Here is a 22979-nt window from a genome sequence, read left to right as displayed (position 1 = left end):
CCCCAGCCCCCAGCCCCATAGGCACTGACGTGCCAGACGTCCTCTGAGGCTCTTACCTTGGATTTTCAGAACCAGCCTTTATGTCTGTTTCATGATAAAGAAAGAAAGATAAGAACTTCCGAAAGCCACGTGATTAGATGGCGGCAAACCCAGATGCCACGGGATGTCTGTCCCATCCCACAGAGCTGGACACCACAGAGGTGCCTCCTAAGGCTGAAAATTAAAAAAATCAACCCAGACACTGGGGAAACCCAGGAAGGAGCACAGACCATGACAAATGACTTGAGCCGATCACCCTCCCGACCCACGAGACACAGACCCCTGCCCTCCGAGGCGGGGCCTTTCTCTCTTAAGATTCTAACTCTTATTTTTCAGGTGAGGAAACTGAGGCCCAGGGAGGAGCATCAGGACCAGAACTGGGCCCAGCAGCTTCCTCCATCCCCTGCCAACACAGCTTCTTCTGCATGTTTGCCCAGAGCCTTCGGGGAAGCAAACAGACCCCGTAGCACAGAGCACCTCACAGCAGCTCTTTCTTTCCCACCAAGCGGTGGAGACCATGCCCTGAGGGGATGGATGCCACCAGGGAAACGTCCAGGTTTACTCTGGCTGTGGACCAGGGAGGAGATGGATGCTTCTAGCACCTAGACCTTGCTGAGTTCCTGAGCTGGCAGACGGAGCAACGGGGGGGCGATCTGGTCTGGTCCCAGGAGGTCAACATCAAGGGGAGGGCGCCACACAGATCAAACAGCCCCTGTGAAGCTGCCGAGGAAGGGCTGGCCCCCATCTCCCATCTGGAGCCGCTCTCGCCATTGTTAAGACAGGTCGGAGACCCACCCGTCCCCACGTCCAAGGACCACGGGTGACTCCTTCCCTCGGAATTCTTTTGTTTCGTGCTGAACAAATAAACTGCAGTTTTCAGGAATTTCCATTTCTCCATCAAAGCCCTCTCTCAGCTGACACTGGAGAAAAGCTACCTTGCTGGCCTTGCTGTCTTTCGGAGCTACGCTGAGTGCAGCCAAATGTGCAGGAGAGCTGGGCAGGATGGGTGCATCTGCAGGACCCCTTGCCCCACCTCCCTGTTCTCCCAGGATGGGGCTGACCCTAAGGATACCAGGTGGCTTGCAGGTGGACATTCTTAAATGTCGATAGTTGAGAATTTATTTCAATTGTTTTTTTTTTTAATTTATGTATTTATTTATTTTTGGCTGCGTTGGTTCTTCGTTGCTGTGCATGGGCTTTCTCTAGTTGTGGCGAGCGGGGGCTACTCTTCATTGTGGTGCACGGCCTTCTCATTGCGGTGGCTTCTCTTGTGGAGCACGGGCTGTAGGCACGTGGGCTTCAGTAGTTGCAGCACATGGGATCAGTAGCTGTGGCTCGCGGGCTCTAGAGCGTAGGCTCAGTAGTTGTGGCGCACAGGCTTAGTTGCCCCGCGGCATGTGGGATCTTCCCAGACCAGGGCTCAAACCCGTGTCCCCTGCATTGGCAGGTGGATTCTTAGCCACTGCGCCACCAGGGAAGTCCACATTTCAATTGGTTTTAAAACAAACATTATCGCAAATGGATGTTGTTGCCTGGGACAAGGCTAAAGATTTTTAGGAAGTGGATCACTTTCATAAAAAGTACTAAGTAACTAATAGTACCACAGGTGGGTACACAGGCAAAAACCTTCAAGATGCTGCCTGAATGGCCGAATGTTGGGAAACCCCTTTACGCTGAGGAGGGAGGGCCCGAGAATAGCAGGAACGCCTCGAAGTCGGTGAGCCAACTCGAGACACAGCTGGAATCGGCTCCAGTGAGTCCCAGTCCCGGAACTGGACTCAGAGCCTCTCTGCAACGCTCTTTCTGCCCAACTGGTTCCTTTTTTTGGTTATTTTTTTGGCAAAGTAGTCATTACTCGAAGCAATGTCACTTTTCCAATTAGGTTGATTTCAAAATACGTAGCTTACCTTGTGCTTTATGTCCGGCAAGACTGCCACCAGCTTCTGCAGCGCCTCGTGGCGGGCCCCCAGCTGCACAGCGTGGCATACCGAGTGGTCACGTGACAGGGCAGGGAACAGGGTGACAAGCACACGTCACTCTAAGCCGACCTTGTTTAGGGAGCAGATCTGACTAGGAGAGCTGCACCCCGGCAAGCTTACCTTTAAAAACACGGCGACCACCGCCAAGCCGTTCTCTCCCATCACGGCTTCTGTGTAGTTTTGGTATTTCACAGCGTTCCAGTGAACCAGATGCAGCTGGAACCCAGAAGAAGAGAATTCCCTCCATCACCACGTAGCCGAGAGAGCTTAGCCCACCGCCCCTCCCTCTGTATGGCTGACAGGTGCCCGATTTATGCTTTTAATGAATCCACGGCTGCAGGCCGGTTCCCCCAGCCAAAACTCGCTCAAACCCCAGAAAGCAGGGCCTCGGCATTTCTAGGGGGAAAGAAGGGAGGCTCGCTTTAACTTTGTCCAACAGAAATGGGTGGTTGGATTGTTTGCTACTGCTCAGATAGCCCTGAAGGAGGGTTGCCAGGTCAGATGTAGGACTCTCAGTTAAATCTGAGTTTCAGACAGGCGACGGATCATTCTGAACATAAGTACGCCCCCAAATGGCATTTTTCTACATCTGTCACCCTCCTCTGAACTGCACCTAGGTCCATTCTTCACACACCCTCGTTGGTTTTCCTAAGTCCCAAGTCAGCATCGCTACTGACCAGATGACAAGGATTTAAACCAGCGGGGAAACAGGCTGTGGGAACGGGCCTTCCTGGGCCCTGGTGAGTAAGAGGCAGAACCAGCACCCCGGGTTCTGTGTGAGGGCACGTGGGCCGATGCTGCGTGTGGCTCAGAACCAGGAAGGGGCCTGGGTGTCTGTCCGCACTTCCTGCTCCAGCAGGCGTGGTGGTGGAGGCCTTTCTGACCGGTGACCCAGGCCCTGAGTCCACAAGGACTCGGCCCAGAAAGTCCTCCAGCCTCTCGTGGTCAGCAAGACCCTCCCCCACGCGGCTGCTGGACTCCAGGGCCCGGGCGGCCCTGCCAGGGGGGCGGGGTCCACGTGGCTCCAGGTGGCACCTCACTGCCAACAAGTCCCAGCGTTCCTGGCCACGCACACCAGGGACCGTGAGCGTGACGTGGCCTCCCCCTGCCCTCCCGTAGCTCACCTCAACCCCCCACCCACTGTCACGCGCGGTCTTCCAGAAATAGGGACAGCTGGGCCTGAGGTCCCGCCCACAGCCTTCCTCCTTCATGGACCCCACCTGTGGGGCTGGCCTGGCCTCCCAAACCCCACAGGAAAAGGCCCGCCCCAACATGGGCCGGAGGCACGGCCGGGACGGCGCGGCAGGCCCCGCCCACCTGGCTCGCGGACAGCCCCTGGCGGGTCCCAAGCTCTGCCCCCTCTCCTAGACGAGCGAACCGCAGCAGACTCCGCTGTGGAGAGAGCTGCTCGGGCTTCCCTGGTGGCGCAGTGGTTGAGAGTCTGCCTGCACGGGTTCGAGCCCTTGTCTGGGAAGATCGCACATGCCGCGGAGCGGCTGGGCCCGTGAGCCATGGCCGCTGAGCCTGCACGTCCGGAGCCTGTGCTCCGCAACGGGAGAGGCCACAACAGTGAGAGGCCCGTGTACCGCGATGAAGAGTGGCCCCCACTTGCTGTAACTAGAGAAAGCCCTCGCACAGAAACGAAGACCCAACACAGCCCTAAATAAATAAATAAATAAATAAATTTAAAACACATAGTGCCATGTCCCACCCCAGAATTCCTAAGTCAGTGGAGCTGGGGTAGGATCTGAGAATTTGCTAAAAAAAAAAGAAAAGAGCTGCTCACTAGAAACCGAGGTACAGGCGCACAGTTACCGAGAGGAATGCAGTTTACTGAAAGCAAGTGTGTTGCAAGATGCTGTTCCTTCATTTTTGTCATATTTGTAAAAATGTGTGTAATTATAACAATCAATGCAACTCCCTAATTATCAACTGTCCCCAGAGGCCACCTCTGGCTGTGTGACCGCAGTGATTTTCACCTTCCGGTTTGACTGGACTCTCGGTCTCTTTTAACCACAGTATTACTTCCGTAACAACGGTGACAAGAACAGTCCAGAACTTGAAATACCTCCAAAATCCAGGTGGCTGGCGGGTGGACAGAGGGCGGGCTAGTGGATGGAGGTGCAACAGAGTGAATTTGGCACCTGTCAATCACAGGATCTGGCTGGTAACCTCACGGGTTCTCACTATACAGTTCTTTCATTTTTTTGGTAAGTTGGAAACATTTCATAATAAAATATTGGGGGACACCAGTAAGGCACTCCTTCCCACTCCATAGCCACCAAAATACAATTCCTGACCTTTATCTCGACTCCTTTTCTTTATTGACTCCCATTTTGGAATGTTGCAAATATCACTTTGTTTTAAGAAGGTAATTTCTATTGTAAAGATTTTCCATTCTCAGTATAAGATCTTCAGTGCCTCGAAGGACAGCAGCAAGCGCGTGGCTGAGCGAGAGCTAAGAGCACAGACTGCTCCTAAATCCCAGCTGTCTGACTTCGGCAAGTTACAAGACCACCCAGAACCTGTCTCTTCTCCTGTTCACTGAAAGTGCTAACAGTACCCTCCCCTTAGGATAGTCGTGAGGTTGAACGCGCAGGGTGGCCAGTGGTTCTGGTTTGAGCACCAAGAGTCCCGTGTCCCAGGAAATCCATTCTGAGCAACCAGGATGCTTGATCACCCGACATCAAACCTGGCACACGGGAAGTCCCCACACATCAGCTGCTACGAACCTCTGCCGGGTACACGTGATCGTCCACCGTGTGTTCCGAGCCCCACTCGTTCACTGCTCCCCAGTGGAAGTGGAACTGCTTGAGTCTGTAGTGGTTTTCCAAGGGGCCACCACTAATTCCTGGAAGGGGAAGCAGTGGAAATGGTGTGTTAGTCTAGTTGCTAGACTGTGGGGCTGCTGTGACATTGACTACATAGGGGTTACTCGATTTGGCTCTCAAGAGACGGATGTTCCGCTGAAACCACAAGCTGAAACGTGGGACCTTGTCTGCCCTGTCGCCTGACCCCATCACCTGGTCCCGGCGGGCCCCCAGCAGCTCACAGGAAACACGTGAGTGATGCAGATGCCAGTGCTGCCACCTGGTGGCAGCAGGGGCCTCAGCCAATTGCAGGCGGCAAGAGGGCAAAGAAAAACCACTTCAGAGATGCGCGCCATGCCAGTCCTGTAAGATTTCCAGACTTCCTTTTAATTAAAAAAAAAAAAAGAAAGAAAGAAAGAAAAGAAGAAAGAGATGTCTTTCGAATGAAAGAAGAGCAGATAAAATTCTATCACCAAATAATTTCATAAGCTAATAGGTAATGAGAAAGATGTTTAACTAAACAAATTCTGAGATATAAGGTACTACATTTTGGGGACTTCCCTGGTGGCGCAGGGGTTAAGACTTCACACTCCCAATGCAGGGGGCCCGGGTTCAATCCCTGGTCAGGGAACTAGATCCCACATGCATGCCGCAACTAAGAGTTCACATGCCACAACTAAGGAGCCCACGTGCTGCAACTAAGGAGCCCGTCTGCTGCAGAAAAGACCTGGTGCAACCAAATTTAAAATATATATAAATATTTTAAAAAATAATAAGGTGTCACGTTTTCCACCAGGGCTGATCTCCAGGCAGCCCCTGCTCGGTCTAGCCTCACTATATGACCACTTTCTAAGTCACCCTGAAGTCCTGGCGAGGCATCCCCAAGGGCTGTTAGCGTGATGCACACAGGCTCATAATCCCTGAGCACCTGTCATGGCGGCATCTGCTCTGAACTGTGCGATCATGGGCGCCGTCCCAGGAGGTCCAGGGCCACGGCTGGGAGCCTGCATTTGAATGAGCTCCCGGGGGGCTCTGATGCACAGGGTTTAGCCGGTCTTCCGGTCTTCAGCTGCACTTTGCTAACAGATTTCCACCACCAAGTGCTACAAACGTAATGGTAACGGTTGGACATCCGCTTGTATTTGAGGTGAGTGTAGTGTGACACTGGGATCCTCGGACAGGTCTGGAGGACACTGGCACAGCAAGGGCGTGAGTTCCCGGGGTGGGGGGAGGGGTGGGCATTGCTTGCATCAGCTCCTCCATGCGACAAAAGCAGGGACGACATTTAGTGACGCGATGGATGCTGCTGAAACTGTCAAATACGACTGGTGGGGTGCTTCTGCTTTGTTTTTGCCATTGAAGGTACTGGTAGCAGAAAGCACTGAACTATAAACTGGAAAAACAGATTCAGTCCATTATTCTGTCCTCGATCAAGTCTCGAAGCTTCTCGCTGTGTCTTCACTTGAAAGCGTTGGTCTAGAACGTCGTTACGGGCATCTCGTCATGAGGCTCTATGGCTTTATTCTCCTGAACACCCACAAATTAGATCTCACTTTAAAAACATACACAGAAGTATCTCATCCCCCCGCAAGTATAAAAAAAACAGAGTAAATCACGAAGCCTGAGTCCACGGGTGTGGAGGAGCCGTTCTGCAGGGAAGAAGCTGAGGTGGATAGAAAACCTCCCTGTTGGGTTCAAATTACAAGACTTTACTGGATTTTCTGTGGCTGAGAATACAAGGGGGTGATTGTTTTTCTTTGAGGGGTGAGGATACATGAGCCTACTGACCTCTGTAGTTCTATGTTGTTTTTTAATTTCCTAAGAGAGGCTAAAGAGGTTGTCAGTAATCCCGGGCACGGGAGCCAGGATTCGAAGCCAGGTCTGACGCCCAAACCCGTGCCTTGAGTACAAAACATCTTCTGAGGAAATTACAGAAGCTTGAAACACCAGCAGTGTGATCTCTGTGCCACTTCTGTCTGGCACTTTGTATCATGCTGGAAGGGGACTTGGGAGCCCTGGCCAGCAGACACCTGGAACCGCCAGAATGCACTGACTAGTGCGTTTGCTGTGTGACCTCGAGCAAGTGGGTCAGCCTCTCAGAGCCTCAGCTGTCCCACCTGTGAAATGAGCAGTGTTGGCAGGATGGCCTCATAAAGTGCAGTCAGACGGTGATGACAATAATGGTGGTGACCACACGCCACGTAACTTTTCAGGGACTCGGCTCTCCTTCATGTAATAACGAAGAAAGGATTCCTAGCTAGGTGGTGCTGGTGGTCCCCCCCAGCTCAAGCATCTGAGGACTCTGATGTGTAGACACCACATAAGGTCTCCAGAAAGAGCGACACCAACCGCACAAGGCAACACCCCACCATGAGCTGGGTGTCGGGGAGACCCGCCAAAAATAACCCCGTAGAAAAACCACTCCCGACTGTGGCCACAACCAGCAAGCAGAGAAGGGGCGGGGGCCGGGCACGAGCATCGCCCCCGCCTCCGGCAGGTGAAGACTTTCCCAGGGTCACCCTCAGGGCAGGCCTGGAGCCCAGGGGCCAGGGCCCCACGTTCTCCCCGCATCCAGCTGCCCCCAGAATTCTCCAAGAAGCAGCCTCTCGCAGGGGGACTCCCTGTCTGCTTCCCAAAGAGGGCTGCCTGTTTAAGGAAGAGAATGTGGACGGAGGTCAGCTTTGGAATCGGGCCTGCAGGGAGGAATGGTCCTCTTGGTGGGGCCTCCTCTTCCGACTGCAGGCTGACACCTGGTCGTTTGTAAGCGGGCGGGGGCTACCCTGAGCTGGGACCAAGCAAACTCACAGCAAACCCCGCAGGCTGCTGCCCCTTGCCAGCTCTGTGACCTGCAGATGCAGATAAGGAGGAAAGCACAGCACGAGCATCTCAGGAGGGAAGCGAAGAGGGAGGGGAGGCATGGCCAGAGGAGCCCCGGTGCCACAGGCTGGGCTGCAGTGGCGCCCTGCGGCCGGTCGGCGGTGCACCCAGAACCGGGCACTGTGATGCCCTCAGCCTCCCTCCTTCAAATGCATTTCAGGAGAGAAACAGCATCAACTGTACAGGAGCTGCTTGAGTACAAGCTCGGGTGTCAGACTTGTACATCTCGAGCATCTTTCAAGTCAGGGACAGAAGACTCTCTGGAACGACGTCTCTAAAATTAGACGGATGGGCAAAGACAGCCACTAGCCGAGTGCCAGCGTCTCTGCTGAAAAACCGGAGAACAGTGTCCCGTTTCTGCAGGTGGTCGGGGGTGCGCTCTGGGTCGGTGCTGGCGCCATCGCCTCCGAACGCGGCGATCTTGGTCTGGTTACTAAACTGTTCCCAGCCTCAGTTTCCCCGCCCGTAAAATGGGGAGGGTCCTAGCACCTACTCCATGGGACGTTGCCAGGATTAAATGCAAAGTTCTCAGCAGAATGCCCGGTATTCTGGAAGCACCCAAAGGACGAAAGCCGGCAGCCATGGCACATCTCTGAGATGAGATGAGTAAAGAAAGGGTCTCATCCGTTCTCATGGGTCAGCATCTCCTGCGTCCTGGGCACTGTGCACCCATATCTGTCAGCGCCCGTAATCGCCAGCGCCTGGTGGACACTCAGCATGAGCTCTGAGCGTACTAACTGACAAGCCAGCATTCACCCAGCACCCGCTACACACTGGGCATCGTGCAAAGCACCCTACCTTCCCCAGTGACCGCCCCTCACAGTGACCCTGCAAACAGCTACTACTGGCCCAATTTTGAGATGAGGAAACTGAGACTCAGAGGGGTCAATCACCTGCCCCAGGTCCCCCAACAACTCCACCCCAGGCCTGCTTGGGTCCAGCCCCTCGACTTTCATGGCAGGGTTCAAGCCAAACGCTCATCTTTTCCTGCCAGGAAAGTTAGGAGCCCAGTTTAAGGCGGCTGCCCTGGAGAAAATAATCTCAGTGACTTTTCATAATGACCAGACAGTGTCAGAGTAATTCCCTTCAAGAAAACAGGCGTGGGACTTCCCTGGTGGCACGGTGGTTAAGAATTCACCTGCCAATGCAGGGGACATGGGTTTGAGTCCTGGTCCAGGAAGATCCCACATGCCGCGGAGCAACTAAGCCCATGCACCACAACTACTGAGCCTGCGCTCTAGAGCCCGCGAGCCACAACTACTGAGCCCGAGTGCCACAACTACTGAAGCCCGCACGCCTAGAGCCCGTGCTCCACAACGAGAGAAGCCACTGCAATGAGAAGCCCACGCACCACAACGAAGAGCAGCCCCCACTCGCTGCAACTAGAGAAAGCCCACGCACAGCAACGAAGACCCAACGCAGCCAAAAAGAAAAAAATATATTAATTAAATACTTTTTTAAAAAAAGAAAGAAAGAAAAAGAAAACAGGCAAACCCAATTTGTGACAAGGGGGCCTTTAGCTCACCAGCCCCCAGACTCTGCCGTCCGCAGGGCTGTCCACAGACCGGAGGCCATGCATCCCCCTGGCAGTCTCCGGGAGCAGGTGTGTCAAGATGTAACTGGGAAACTGCATCCCCGAGGACAGAGATGTTGGAGGCTGACTCCAAGCCCAGATCCTGCTGTCTCTGTGCTCACAACAGCCGCTGATAACAGCTGTCAATTTGTAGTTTGGTGCTTTGACCAGGACAAGCAGGCTGTTGGCAGGCATGGTTGTTTCAAGGCTTAAAATAAGTCCAAGAGCAGTTTGACATGTTCTAATTAATCCGAACTGCAAATAACTCGATGGTGCCGAGGAGCAGCCTGTCCTTGGTGCCCCTCCAGGATTTAACCGACGTTCCCTCTGACACTCTACGCACAAGGGCAGAGGCTTTCCGTGCGTGCTCTGGATTAGGGAGGTCTTTGTCATTCTCTCCAGGGAAGCAGGAGTCACAGCTGGCGGCCAGTGCACGGGTGGTGCCTGAGGGGCACGACCCCACCCGCAGTACCCCAAAATCCAGCAATGAGGGAGGTCAGATGGCTCTCGGGGAGCTAAGCTCTGGGACCACCACACACCGGCTCTGGTTTGAAGCCAGGCCAACGTGAGCACAGCCCCTGGTTTCAGGCAGCGTGTCCCACACAGTGGTCCTCTCTCTCTGGACCTCAGACCTGATGTCTGTAAAACAATAATGATGCCCCCACGCCCATCAGAACGTGGCGAGCATCAGATACAGCAGCGCTTACCAAAAGCTCCCTAGCACAGCCCCTGGCACCCAGGAGGAGCTCGACCAGTGGTAGGACCTTCTGTTATTATGGACGTATTCTGGTTATTATTACATCATGATCACCATCTCATCATCCAAGCAGAGGTCTGCAGTCACCGGAAATAGCCACTATTACTCCCAAGATAGGACCTGCACGTAAAGACTTTAAGGGATAAATGTATCTTAAGAAAGTGTCCTTTAGAAGGGGCTCGGCCACGGGCTTCCCTGGTGGCGCAGTGGTTGAGAGTCCGCCTGCCGATGCAGGGGACGCAGGTTTGTGCCCCGGTCCGGGAAGATCCCACATGCCGCGGAGCGGCTGGGCCCGTGAGCCATGGCCGCTGAGCCTGTGCGTCCGGAGCCTGTGCTCCGCAACAGGAGAGGCCACAACAGTGAGAGGCCCGCGTAACGCCAAAAAAAAAAAAAAAGAAGGGGCTTGGCCAGCCACAAAGCGTTAAAAGGAAAAATCATGCATTCATTCAACAAATATTCATTGAGCTCCTACGATGTGCCACAGCCTTGGCTAAGTGTTGGGCGTGGAGAGGGTGACACGGGGCAGCCCTGCCCCTCCTGGAGCATGGACTGCCCAGGGGCAGGCAGGCAGTGAGTCGTGGACATGTGGGCAAGGACGGGGTGCTCTAGGGGGATCTGAGGGGTGCGGGGCATCCGAGAGGGCCTCCCTGAGGAAGTAGGGGTTCAGCTGAGCCGTAAGAGCGAGGGGGAGGGCCGGCTGTAGGCAGGAAGGGACACCAGGCAGAGAGGCCTGGAGGGACAGAGCAGGCCACTGTGATGGACCTGCGAAGGCTCCCAGTGGCGGGAGGGTAAGGTCAGCAGGGAGACGGGTCGGAGGGCAAAGGGGTAGGTGCCGGCAGTGGCCACGTACGGGAGCCTTCGTCAGCAGACTTTGAATGTTCCAGTCTTTAGAAATGGATGTCTGCCTAGAGAGGTGGGGTCTGGGGGCCACACTTGCATCCCCGTCCTTGACGTAGTCTATCCTTCAACGCACCTTTTCCCGCATTTCCTAACTTGAGATCTCCTTGCGAGCAGAGGCTGTGTCTGGGGAGGTCCTGGGACCTAACGCGCCACCAGGCACAGCGGGTGCTTACTGCGCGGCTGTGTTGCAGATTTACAATCCTAGCTCCTTGCATGGAGCAGGAACGGCTAATTCCTGGCTGGTTTTGCGGAAGCAGTGGTGAGGGGCACTCCTGGCAATGGACGGAGGGAGAACGGGGTCACCACACTGGGTGCGACAGCGGGTAGGGACATCACACGGTCCTACGAGCGTCCACCTTCCACCTCCCAGCCGATGCCGGTAAGTGGGATGTTTCTTCAGACAGCTGCCCACGATGCTGACGAGCCCCCAGGAGTGGTAGGGGTGTGTTGGCACCAGAAGGGCCTCAGGCTTGCCCCGCAAGGCTGGGAGCCCCCTTCCCAAGGCAGAAGAGCTGGTGGTTTAGGGAGATGCAGAGAGGGAGAAGGAGAGGGGGAGGCTGCCGGGCTAGTCATGAGGACCCTGTGTCCCTAAGGGAGCAGCAGTCGAGGCCAGGCCGGGGGAGGGAAGGTGCGATGCACTGGTGACCTCGGCCTGGCTGGGGTGTGGGGTCGGGAGGGATTGACATGGATTCAGGGTCCGGCGGGGGAGGAGTGCTTTCCTGGGTGGGGATTATCATTTCCACAGATTGGGAAGCACACCCCACCCAACCTCCAAATCATACCTCTGCCCCCCAAGATACCCACGCCCAGAACCTGAGGGAAGAAACAGCGGATATACCAGGAATGAAGATGGAAAATATACGGTTTTAGGAATCAGAATGCCAGTGAACGAATTTGCAGTGAAAACTGTCCCAGGACACAAGTGTGGACCGAGTGGCCACAGTCACCTTCCTGACAGCACAGGACTCCCTCCCGGAAGGCATCCCCCCCTGCCACCCCCTTGCATTGTCTGGGAGGCACCAGCTCACGCCCACTGCAGGCCCCCCGCCTGACCCGTGGGGGAAGGGTCCCCTGGGACCTGGGCCCTGTGTGGGATGATGCAGGGTCCTGGGAGATGGCAAAGCAGTTCTGCTGCCACGTTCACGACCCACCTCCCGGCCCCATCTCCAGAGCGCCTTTCCAGCAGGGACCCCCAAACTCTTCCAGCGTCTCCCTTTTGGCTTTCGTGCTGGAGTCAGTTTTCTTGGGCGAAGATTCCCCAACTGACGGACGTGAAGTCTGTGAACTTTAAAATCATACTGACCTGCAGTTACACGTTCACTCCAGGAGCAAAGGCCGCTCACCGGGCCCTGCTGTGTACGCCCGCTTCCGTGAAGCTCACCCCGCCCTGGTGGCTCTGGGCATCCTTATTAGTTATCATTTAGAGGATGAAAGGCCATTATCAGCCGCCTCTTTACAAAGGGCTTAAAATCCACTTTGGTGTTGGAAGGAGCCTTAGCAGGCCCGTCACCTCTGTGCCCACTTGGGTCCTTGAGAGTGAGTGACCCTTCGGGAGGGCTGCTCACAGCTCCAGGCTTGGAGTTTCCATTTTTCCTCCTTCGGCCGATGGATGGGGTCACCAACCACAGAGTCCTCCGTAGTCAGAGGAAGCCGGGCCAGGCCTGGCCGGCGCTGTGTTCCCTCCAGTGGGAGGCCTGAGAGGGGCACAGCTGTGCCTCCTTCTGGTCTTATTTGGGAGAAGCCCCAGCAGGTGAAGCTAAGCTATCACGGGTGAACGCCCGCTTCCCTCGGGCCTCTTCTAATTCTCCCTCGGGGTGGGTGTCCGACCTCAGTGGACAGAGGAGGAGACTGAGGGTCAGAGAGGTTAGTGAACGAGCTTATACTACCTGGCTGATAAGCTCTTTCTGCTGCAGAGCTGGGCCCTGACCACCATGCCGCCCTCCCCGCCCGCTGAGCCCTTCAGGAGGAAGATGAGCTGCCCCCAGAGGAGGAGGGTCTGACAGGGAAGGCGGCTCCCTCAGTCCATGCGGCTAAGTGGGCGGGAGGAGCAACAGTGGGGCATCTGAGCTCCTGGGACTCAGGCACTACAGTGCCAGCAAGACATGGACTCCCGGCTTCTTTTCTTTTCTGTGGATGGCGGGGAGGGAGTGGGATTTGGAAACAGCCCTGACTTGGATGTTGGACACGGATGTCCTCTTCCCATGTACGGGCATATTAACCCATCTCTTGGAGTTACTGTGAGAATGAAATGCCTTCAGAAGTGTACCCTGGGCTTCCCTGGTGGCGCAGTGGTTGAGAGTCCGCCTGCCGATGCAGGGGACACGGGTTCGAGCCCCGGTCCGGGAAGATCCCACATGCCGCGGAGTGGCTGGGCCCGTGAGCCATGGCCGCTGAGCCTGCGCGTCCGGAGCCTGTGCTCCGCAACGGGAGAGGCCACAGCAGTGAGAGGCCTGCGTACCGCAAAAAAAAAAAAAAAAAAAGTGTACCCTGATTTGCACATTGATTTGTCGTGTAACGGGCACTCAAAAGCACCTGGCAGCAGCAACGACATCACTGCTGGTGGTAACCTAGGACCTGGCTCAGAGAACACAGGCGTCTCCTCGAGGAATAGCGGGGTCTACCTGGGGCCTTTGGTCCTTGACCTTCCACCCCACTTCCTGCACCTACACTGCCCATCGGGTGGAAACGGCATTGTCACTCCTTAAGAAAGGGATCGCTCGGGTGCTGGGACAAGGGGGCCTCGCCTGTGGCGGGTTTGCGGGCTGTGACCGCGGGGTCTGTTTGGAGCCGGCGCTGTGTGCCTTCTTGCTTCCTCCCCTCTGCCAGCCCTTCCCTCCCTGGCCTTCGGTCTCATGTTCCTTGGAAAGAGCCGCTGCCTCCACCTCTGTTATTCATCGTCGTTGTTGCTAACCGGCCTTGATCTCTGAGCTCTCCTATCCCTCTCCCGCTGGAACCCGAATGTCCGCAGCCCCGCGATCTGGTTTGCTCAGCCTTCCTGCGCTCACCTGTTGGTGTGACCTGAGCAAAGGGGTCACGTACTGTGCAAAGTCACCTCTGCACCGTCTCCACTCCCTTCCCTTCCTGCTGCCGAGGCTTTCTGGTTCGGTCCATGTTTTTTTTTTTTTTTTTTTCCGGTACGCAGGCCTCTCACTGTTGTGGCCTCTCCCGTTGCGGACCACAGGCTCCGGACGCGCAGGCTCAGCGGCCATGGCTCACGGGCCCAGCCGCTCCGTGGCATGTGGGATCTTCCCGGACCGGGGCACGAACCCGTGTCCCCTACATCGGCAGGCGGACTCTCAACCACTGCGCCACCAGGGAAGCCCCCGGTCCATGAATTTAAAAAAAAAAAAATTATGGGAGTGTCTCACGATTCTCATTTTCTTACTGCAAAACTTTTTCTTAGTTCTGCCCGTCTTCCAGCTGCATTTTCCATTTCCTTTGCTCCCGGCACCTTCCAATTACCATTGGAGGTGAACAAAGAAGACAGAGAACCTGAACAGAGGTGGCTAGAGGCTGGAGATGGGCGTGGGCGGGTGGGGCATGTGCAGCTGAACAGGAGAGAAAGAAAGAGGAAACTGGGCTTTGGGGAAAATGACAAGTAACGTAAAACCAGATTGGCCTGTGTGGACATGAGCCCCAGGGGGATTATCCAAATAATTTATATGGCCAGGGAGAGACACCCAGAGAATTCGTCGGGTCAGTGGCAGGGCGGGGAGGGGCCCTTGGAACCCGATTGAGAACGTGCTGGAGGGGCGAAGAAGCGGGGGTCAGGGCCTGGTCAGCACAGAGGCCCGGCTGCAACAGGGCGCAGAGGCCTTGAATGTGAAAATGACCGGGATGGGGGGATGCCGGGGTCAGCTCAGGTTCAACCGCCAGGTGGGAGCTCCCAGGAGAGCACGGGGAGTGTGCCTCTCTCCTGGGGACTGCACCCCTGAGGTCCTTCCCTCTCGGTCCTCTCCTTCTCCAGGCGGGTTCAGCCTCACAGTCACTGTGATGGCCTCACCCCACACGAGCGACCGGAGCTGGGCGATGACCATCAGCCTGGGGCCAACACGGCGATCGTGGGGACAGAGGCGCCGCCCTCAGTGCTGCCCTACTGGGAAGCGGGCCCGTGCCGCAGCCCGCCCTTGTCACCCCATTTGGGAAGCCCCCGCCTAGAACAAATCCCCCCACAGCTGTGCCTGGACGTGTCCGCACACAGTGGACGCAGTAACGGGACGCGGGCTCTAGAATCAGCAGGAGCTGGGCCTGAGCTGGACGCCCCCTGCCACCCCTCCACGGTCCCTCCCGCTGCCCCACCTGCAGCCTCCACTCCTCCTTACATAGAATGAGGATGGGGACTTCCCTGGTGTCCAGTGGTAAAGCATCTGCCTTCCAATGCAGGGGACGCGGGTTCCATCCCTGGTCAGGGAACTAAGATCCCACATGCCTTGGGGCAACCAAGCCCACTCGCCTCAACTACTGAGCCCGAGCGCCTCAACTAGAGAGCCTGTGTGCCACAAACTACAGAGCCCACATGCCCTGGAGCCTGCCCACCTCAACTAGAGAAGAGAAAACCCACACGCCACCACTAGAGAGAAGCCCACGCGCCACAGTGAAAGATCCCACGTGCCACAACTAAGACCCGACGCAGCCAAAAATAAATTAAATAAATAAATAAATAATAAAATAAATCTTTAAAAAAAAAGAGAAGAATGAGGATGCTCATACCCTCCATAGCAGCATCTGTCTGTGCCGTGCTGTTGTTCATCCAACCGGGGCTCTTTTGAAAGGGGGTGTTTGCGTGCCTGTCTGTCCAGCATACCTTCCCCCTTCTAGAAACAGCGCCACGATTTCCCCTGGACCAACACATCCCTGGGCATGTGATCTTGGTGAGGATCTTGGTCAGGGTGCTGGGTGTTCCGCCGACGAGGGGCAGGGTGACTCCAAGCTCAGCCACCAGTCCTCTTCCCCTGGGACTCTGAATTAGTTTGTCAAACGTATCTTAACCACACACATACAAAAGTCCAAAGTAACCTTCTAAGTTTTTCACATTTTTTGACTTAAAGGAAAGTGAACTTGTTACAGAGATACTGTAACCGAGAAGGACCCTATGGGTCTTCCCGGGACAGACCTCTCGCCTAGATCCTCTGCTATACCTCCTCTCTGAAGAACCCAGATAATAGTATCTCATGCATATTTCCTGAGTTTTTCAGATGCTAAAAACCACCACTAAATGAGGAAGAAATTAACTAACTGATGATCCTGAGCACGTAGCCCGGGGACCTCCCAGAGCCATCAACCAATCAGAAAATTGCGCACAAGCTGATCACATCCCCTGGGACGCCCCTCCCCGACCTGGCCTTTAAACAAGCTGTGTTGAAACTCTTCAGGGAGTTTGGGGTTTTTTGAGGGGCACGAGCCACCTGTCTCCTTGCCTGGCCCTGCAATAAACCTTTCTCTGCTCCAAACTCCGACATTTCGGTACCGTCTGGCTCATTGTCTGTCGGGCACATGAACTTGCATTCGGTAACGATGTCCGTAAGACCCTGGATTACACATAAAAATTATATAGGAAGAGTAAAGATTCGATAGGAACTCATCTACATCCAAATCTGTTTTTCTCAAAATGACTAGTATACTCACACAACTATTAGCCAACCAATTAAAAGTTCAGGAACTATTATTGTTTATTCAATCTTTTAAAGTTGCTGCGTAAAATTTTAAAAAAATTAATACAAACCGTATCAAACCTGAAAGGACAATTTTAGTTGCTCCTTGGGAATTTGGGCTTGGAACAGACCAACAAAGGCAAAAAAAAAGTTGGCACGCTAAGTAAATAAATACATAAACCTCTGCTCCCCAGATCCCTGAGCTGGCCTGGTCCCTGTGCTTTTAAAGATGTGGTTAGGGGCTTCCCTGGTGGCCCAGTGGTAAAGAGTCCACCTTACAATACAGGGGGCGTGGGTTTGATCCCTGGTCAGGGAACTAAGATCCCACATGTTGAGGGGCAACTAAGCCCACGCGCCACAACTACTGAGCTCACGAGTCTCAGCTACAGCCCACATGCTGCAAACCACAGAGCCCAAATGCCCTGGAGCCTGCGTGCCACAACTACAGAGAGAAAAAAACCGCATGCCACAACTAGAGAGAAGCCTGCATGCCGAACGATCCCGCATGCCACAACTTAGACCCGACACAGCCAAAAATAAATGAATGAATAAATAAATAATAAATCTTTAAAAAAAAATAAAGATCTGGTTAACATCTGGTTAATATCCAACTTTTCCTTCTCTTCTTTGAGGTAATCTTATCCCTCCAAGAAGATGCTTTGGTTTGCATCGGCCAGAGTTGGGGTTCCTGTCCACTTGCCTTTGGCAAGCCCTACATGAGAAGCAACCCTGAGGAATACTGTGAGAGCCACTCCAGGCACGTAGGCTGTGCTCAGGAAACATGGGCTCCTTCTCACCTGTGAGATGAGGAAAGAGACCCCTGGAAACTCTGAGCCATGGTGTGCATGAAGCACCTCACAGGGCCTGGCACAGGGAAAAAGGGCTCTCCGTGCCCTGCTGCAGCCAGTGGTCCATCAGAGTTGGGGTGGGTCAGGCTGGGCCTCAATTGCTGTCCAGTCCCTCTGCCTGACTCGTTTATACCTTTAACTTTACATTCATTATTCATCCACCAGTTTACCGAGCACCTGCGGTGTCCAGTAGGAGTGATCCTGCCCTCGTGGAGTTTATATCCTCACTGGGGCAATGGGTTAGTGAACAAGATGACTGGGCATATGGGAGGAAGTGGACCGAGGGCTTTCCTGGAGAGGATCTGGGTCTGGGGGCTGTGTCTGGCATCCCCAGGTTCTGTGGTTCCCTAGGACAACTCCCAGGACTCAGCGTATAGTCATATGCACGGCTAAGACTTATCAGAGCGAAAGGATGCAAGCAACATCAGCAGAGGGAGAGGTAGTGTCTGGAGGAGACCAGGTTTCCAGAGTCCTCTCTGGTGGTGTCACAAGCGACGCCCTGAAACCCAGCAACGAGCTGTGACAACAATTGTGGAGTGCGGCCCACCAGCGTTGCCCATAGGAGACTCGGTGCCCAAGGTTCTCAGTGGGGGCTGGTCACGTAGGCACCCTCCGCCCGTTGCAAATTCCCAACTCTCAGAGGCAGAACAGAAAAAGTTGAAAAAACACCGGATGGAATCCGGCAGCCAGTCCCCACAAGTAAAATAGAAGTGGAAGGAAACTTCCCAAACCTGTAGAGTATCCACCCAGCACTGGTGAGGGTTCCCACCAGTGAGGCTTTAATGAGATGGTGCGTGTACAGCCCTTGGCAGGACGCTGGGACCCGCCTCCCTGCCCACCTGCCCTGCAGCCCTCCACCACTGGCAACACGCCCAGCCAGCCTCCTGCTCCCAACTTTCCCCTCCACTCCTCCTCCCGTAGCAGCTGGACATCAGCCAGGTCACTGCCCCGTCTCACTCTGGGCGAGGACCAGCGAGGTTCCCGGGCTCCGGACGCCCGGCCACCACCCTTCCTCCGTTCCTTCCAGGCCTCCTCACCTCGGAGACTCTCTCCTCTACCCGACTCTGCTTTTCCCCTCTGAGTGCAACGTTCGTTTTATTAGCTCACTGTTTCTGCCTTCCAGCCCCTGGAATGTGACCCCCCAGGGAGGCCCTCACCGTTCAGAGTTTTGTCCCCAGTGACGTGTGACGTAGCTGGTCGGCATCACCAGCTTTAAGGTGAACATCATCCTGCCCGTCCCCACCGCCAGCCTCGGCCGTTCTCCGTGCCTCGTCCGCTTCTCTGCTGACCCTGTGACCCACTCTCCGGAGTGACAGGGGCAAAGGGCCCCGACCCCAGCTCAGGCTCACCTGACCCCTCGGTGGAGTCGTCGAATTCCACCTGGAAGAGGTAGCCGGTGTTCCAGACGTAGAGGCAGGCCGCCGAGTCGTAGGAGACCCTGAGGGGCTTCAGCCGGGGGTCGTAGACGCTGTCCTTCCAGCGGATGTTGATGGGGGACTGCCGGGCCCCCCCTGACACCGAGGCCGGGCCCTTCCAGAGGGCATGCACTGGGGGCAGAGAGAGGGAAGAGGAGACCCTGGTGGTGCGTGGGCGCCGTTGCAGCCTCAGAGGGGGCGACAGAAACCTGCAAACGCGGTCCCAGAGGAGCCAGCACGGGGGAAGCTGGCCCAACGCGGAGCCTGGGGCCACCAGCCCCTCGGCCTCTTAACGCCGCCCCCGGTGGGCGGGGCCCTCGCGCCACCTCCTCCGCGGACCACGCCCAGGAACCGATTCCTTCCCGCCTGGAAGGCAGCTCGCTTTGGCCTTGCGCTGCGCCGAGTTGGTTCTGATCTGTGGTCATTGTCACAGCGTGGTCACAGGGAGTTATACCTGGGGGTCCAGCCCAGCCCCGGGGAGGCAGGCGGTGGAGGACTGTGGACTGGGGGGCTGCTACAGGTCTCAGAGAGCAGGAAACCAAAGTCCCAGGATCCACAGCAGACCCTGCCTGGAAGGGTCTGGAATAGAAGCCTTGTCACTCCCAACCCCTGCTCTTTCAGTTACCCAGCACTCAAGGTGGGGTGCGCGGACCAGCAGCCCCCCTGGGGGCTTGCTAGAAATGCAGAACCTCAGGCCCCACCCAGACTCCTTGCAAGTTTCAAACCATAGAGAAGGGTCTGCACTCATGTAGAAAGACCCGCGCACCCCGATTCCCAGAGGCGGCTGCCTCTGGCTGGTGTACAGCACAGCCTTCTGGCGCTTTCCTCCAAGCTCACAGAAACATACACAGAGTTTTCAAAAAAAAGCAAAAGTACTGCTCAGTACAAAGTGGGTCTTCAGCTCGGTTTTCTTCACTTAACTGTGGACGTCTTCACAACTGTCCCCTCCTTTATACTCCGTGACCATGAAGAGCATCAGGCCACATGGACCGGAGTCCTGGTCCCACCACTCTGTGGCTCTGTGCCCCTCGGCAAGTTTCTTAACCTCTCTGAGCCTCAGTTTCATCACCCGTGAAAGGCGGATCACGATGGTACTTATCAGACAGCACTGGTGGGAGCATGAAACAAGAGGCTTAGAACAGCGGGAAGACGGGAATTTTGGCATCAGCCTCAGGTGTGGACCGACGGATTAATTGGGAGGGGCTAAGAGTGTTTGCCGAGAGCCCGGTGTGTGCCAGGCTTTGTGCTCACGTCGTTTCATCTTCAGGTGGCCCTGTGTGGCATTTCATCACCCCATGTTACAGACGAGGAGACTGAGGTTTGGGGAGGTGAAGCAACCCACCAGCTCTCACCTCTGACAAAAGTCACCAGTGCACAACACCCCCGGAGACTGACTCCGAAGCCCAGGCTCTTCCAACCACCGAAACCTGGAAAGTGTGGAATACTGACGTCAGAGGTGAACTTAGTTGTCCATGCAGTGCCTGTATCTGACAGAGGAAGAATCTGAGGCCCAGAGAGAGGGAGGGATGAGTCCAAGGGCACAGAGCACCAAGGACACCGCCACCGGGACGAGGCTGACACAGGGCAGTCTCTGGACGGAGCTGGCTGCCGACCTAGTTACCACGTTTGCTGAGATGTTCTCTGCTGGTGTTTGGAGCCCTAGTGATTGGCAGCATGGCTTGTTCCGTGGGGGCTGTAATAACAGCTCGTCCTGGGGGGGCCCTTGCTACCTGCCTTGCTCCAAGCATCTCGCCTTCCTGATGGCCCTGTGAATCTGAGGTTAAGGACTGGCCCACGTCTCCCATGGGAAAGACAATGTAGAAATCTGAAGCCAAGCTGTCTGGCTCCGGACCATCTCCCATTTTGAAATACACCATAAAATGAGACAAACAGCAAATTGCATCTGGAGGCTCTACTTACAAGCATCATTCCTCTTTCTCTGTACACAGGGACCCTGAGAGCACCATCGCTCCAGCCTCAGTGGGTGATTGCAGAGGGTCCCCCACATCTGCTTGACCAGGACGGAGAGACCCGAGGATTTTGGATGACTCCTGCCTGACCCCAGGAGCCTGAGCATCTGCTTCTGTTCCCCGGGGACCCAATAACCAGAGGGAGGTTTTCCTCGCTAACTGCCCTCACTTCACTCTAGACAACCGGGCAGTGGGGTGGACACACCTCTTTCGTAAAAACTCATCCAAAGCCCCGATGGTTAAATTTCAACCCGGCTTCTTGGATGACACGGGGTTTGGCTTAGGGATGGGTGCACTGGGACAAGGGCCCTCGCTGTGGCCAGTCCCTCGGGTCACTGTGCTTTGACCCGGTAAACAGCGGAGTGAGGGTACCAGGGAGCGAGGGGAGCTTGTGGAGAGCTTGCTGCCAGGCCAGGGAGCAGACAGGAGCAAATAGACCAGAGCAAAGTCCCTGATCTTGGGCGTGACCCTGGCTCAGGGCTGCGCAGCCCTCCAGCCTTGGGGCACTCAAGACCAGGCACGGAGCCACACTGTGTGTACCTACAGGGGAGCAAGTGGCCCTTCTGCGCAGGGCTCCTGGGAAGCAGCCCGTCACCTCTCCACAAAACAGACACCATCTGATAGGAATTCGTTCTGCCCAAAGTAGCGGGTCCTGGTTGGCCCGGGACACTCCTAGGCTTTGCCTCCTGCCTCAGCACAAATATGAATGTGCCCGTTTCATGCGCAAAATATCCACATTTGGACAGTAAGTTAGATGGTCACCTTAGCTACACAGCTTGTAATATTTGCAGATGTCAGATAACAAAACACCTGCTTTGGACTGTACAGCAGTTTATTCCCCCAGAGACTTTCTACCTGTGAAATGGAGACATCAGTGTTCGGATGGAAAGGTGTGTAAATTTGGGGGCGGGGAGGTTGAAAGTATAAGCATCAAGGGAGTAGGGATAGCATCATTGATCCTGGAATCCTGGATTCTTAGATCTGGAAACCCCACAGGACAGGGGTCCTAAACACTGAGTCTACTTGTGGGCTCTCGAGGGCCCGAGAATCCCACTGATCAGACGCACAGTTTGGTCTGCAGCTTCCATCCAACTCTCTGATGGGCCTGTGAGCTTGACTGCCTGGGTTGCAAGCCACAAAAACCAACTCTGGAATATATACGCTTTTCTTCCCATGGAGTCATTTTAGAAATGTACCAGCCCTTGGGTGGCTTCATTCATTCATTCATTCATTCTTTCATTCATTGACTTTTGCCTCGGTTTCCTCATCTGTAAAGTGGGGAAATGCTAGCACGTACTCTGTTATGTTGTCAAGTTCATTATCAGTTGTAATGAACTGATGCAAAGAAAGCGCTTAGGTGGTATCACTTCCATTACCCCCTGCCAAGCGCGCCAAGTTGCAGGTGCTGGCTGAGCCCTGAAGGAGCAGGTCTTGGCATCACAAATCCATGAGCTGACACCCCGAGGACTCCCTTGGCTCTTAGGGGGGTGTCCTCAGCCCTGTTGGCTGGCTGCCCTTCTGCCTTCAGCTTCCCTACTGTAGGTAGACAACCTCACTGGCTGTCTCTGTGGGTCTGGGGTCTCCCTGCTCCCTGCAGCCACCTGGCAGGGCCCTGCTTCACTTAGAAAGTACCACCAACTCAGCTCGTCCCAGACATCCTCACGGCTGGCTCAGACATCAATTCAATTGCTGTTACAGTAGGAGCTGAACTCTCTGCCATTAAAAAAACATATAAAAGCCGTATACATGTGTGTTATGGAAAACATTTCAAGGGCTTCAAAAGTGAAAAGTCTATCTTTCCTAGAGTGAACTGCTGATAGCAGTTTCTTATAGAAAATATACATATATATGGTCACCAATAATGGTCATGAATAATTTTCTCCATCAGTGTATATAGCTTTTTTTTTTAACACAGTATTTCATTAAAAGATATACCATAATTTATCAAATCACTCCCCCTACAGATGGACTTTTTTTTGTCTTATAAATAACACTGCACTGAACATCTCTGAATGGAATTCCTAGGTTTGATATCTGTGGGTCAAAGGAGAAATGCATTGACACTGCCGATCCATGCGATGCTGCTCACCCAAGAGATTGTGCTAAGTCCTGCTCTCACCCACTCACCTTATATTGTGAGACAAAGAGCCTCATTTTATC

At 54.8% G+C, this 22979-nt stretch overlaps 1 protein-coding gene across 3 annotated transcripts in view; it reads right to left on the bottom strand.

The window, feature by feature from the left end:
- The window catches only part of CA5A (carbonic anhydrase 5A), a 28955-nt gene extending 8028 nt beyond the window's left edge, over positions 1 to 20927 (bottom strand). For all 3 annotated transcript variants that reach the window (XM_082606919.1, XM_082606920.1, XM_082606921.1), the window contains exons 1-5: positions 20770 to 20927; positions 18784 to 18981; positions 4751 to 4869; positions 2139 to 2234; positions 1947 to 2009 (exon numbers count right to left, since the gene is read on the bottom strand). In XM_082606919.1, coding sequence (XP_082463045.1) covers positions 1947 to 2009; positions 2139 to 2234; positions 4751 to 4869; positions 18784 to 18981; positions 20770 to 20926 — 633 coding nt within the window. In that variant the 5' untranslated portion in view covers position 20927. The remainder of the gene's footprint in view (positions 1 to 1946; positions 2010 to 2138; positions 2235 to 4750; positions 4870 to 18783; positions 18982 to 20769) is intronic.
- Positions 20928 to 22979: the final 2052 nt, after the last annotated feature.

The sequence above is a fragment of the Mesoplodon mirus genome, assembly GCF_964341445.2.
Source record: "Mesoplodon mirus genome assembly, chromosome: 19".
In the NCBI taxonomy this organism is placed as follows: Eukaryota; Metazoa; Chordata; class Mammalia; order Artiodactyla; family Ziphiidae; genus Mesoplodon; species Mesoplodon mirus.
This window is presented reverse-complemented; position numbering and strand designations above follow the sequence as displayed.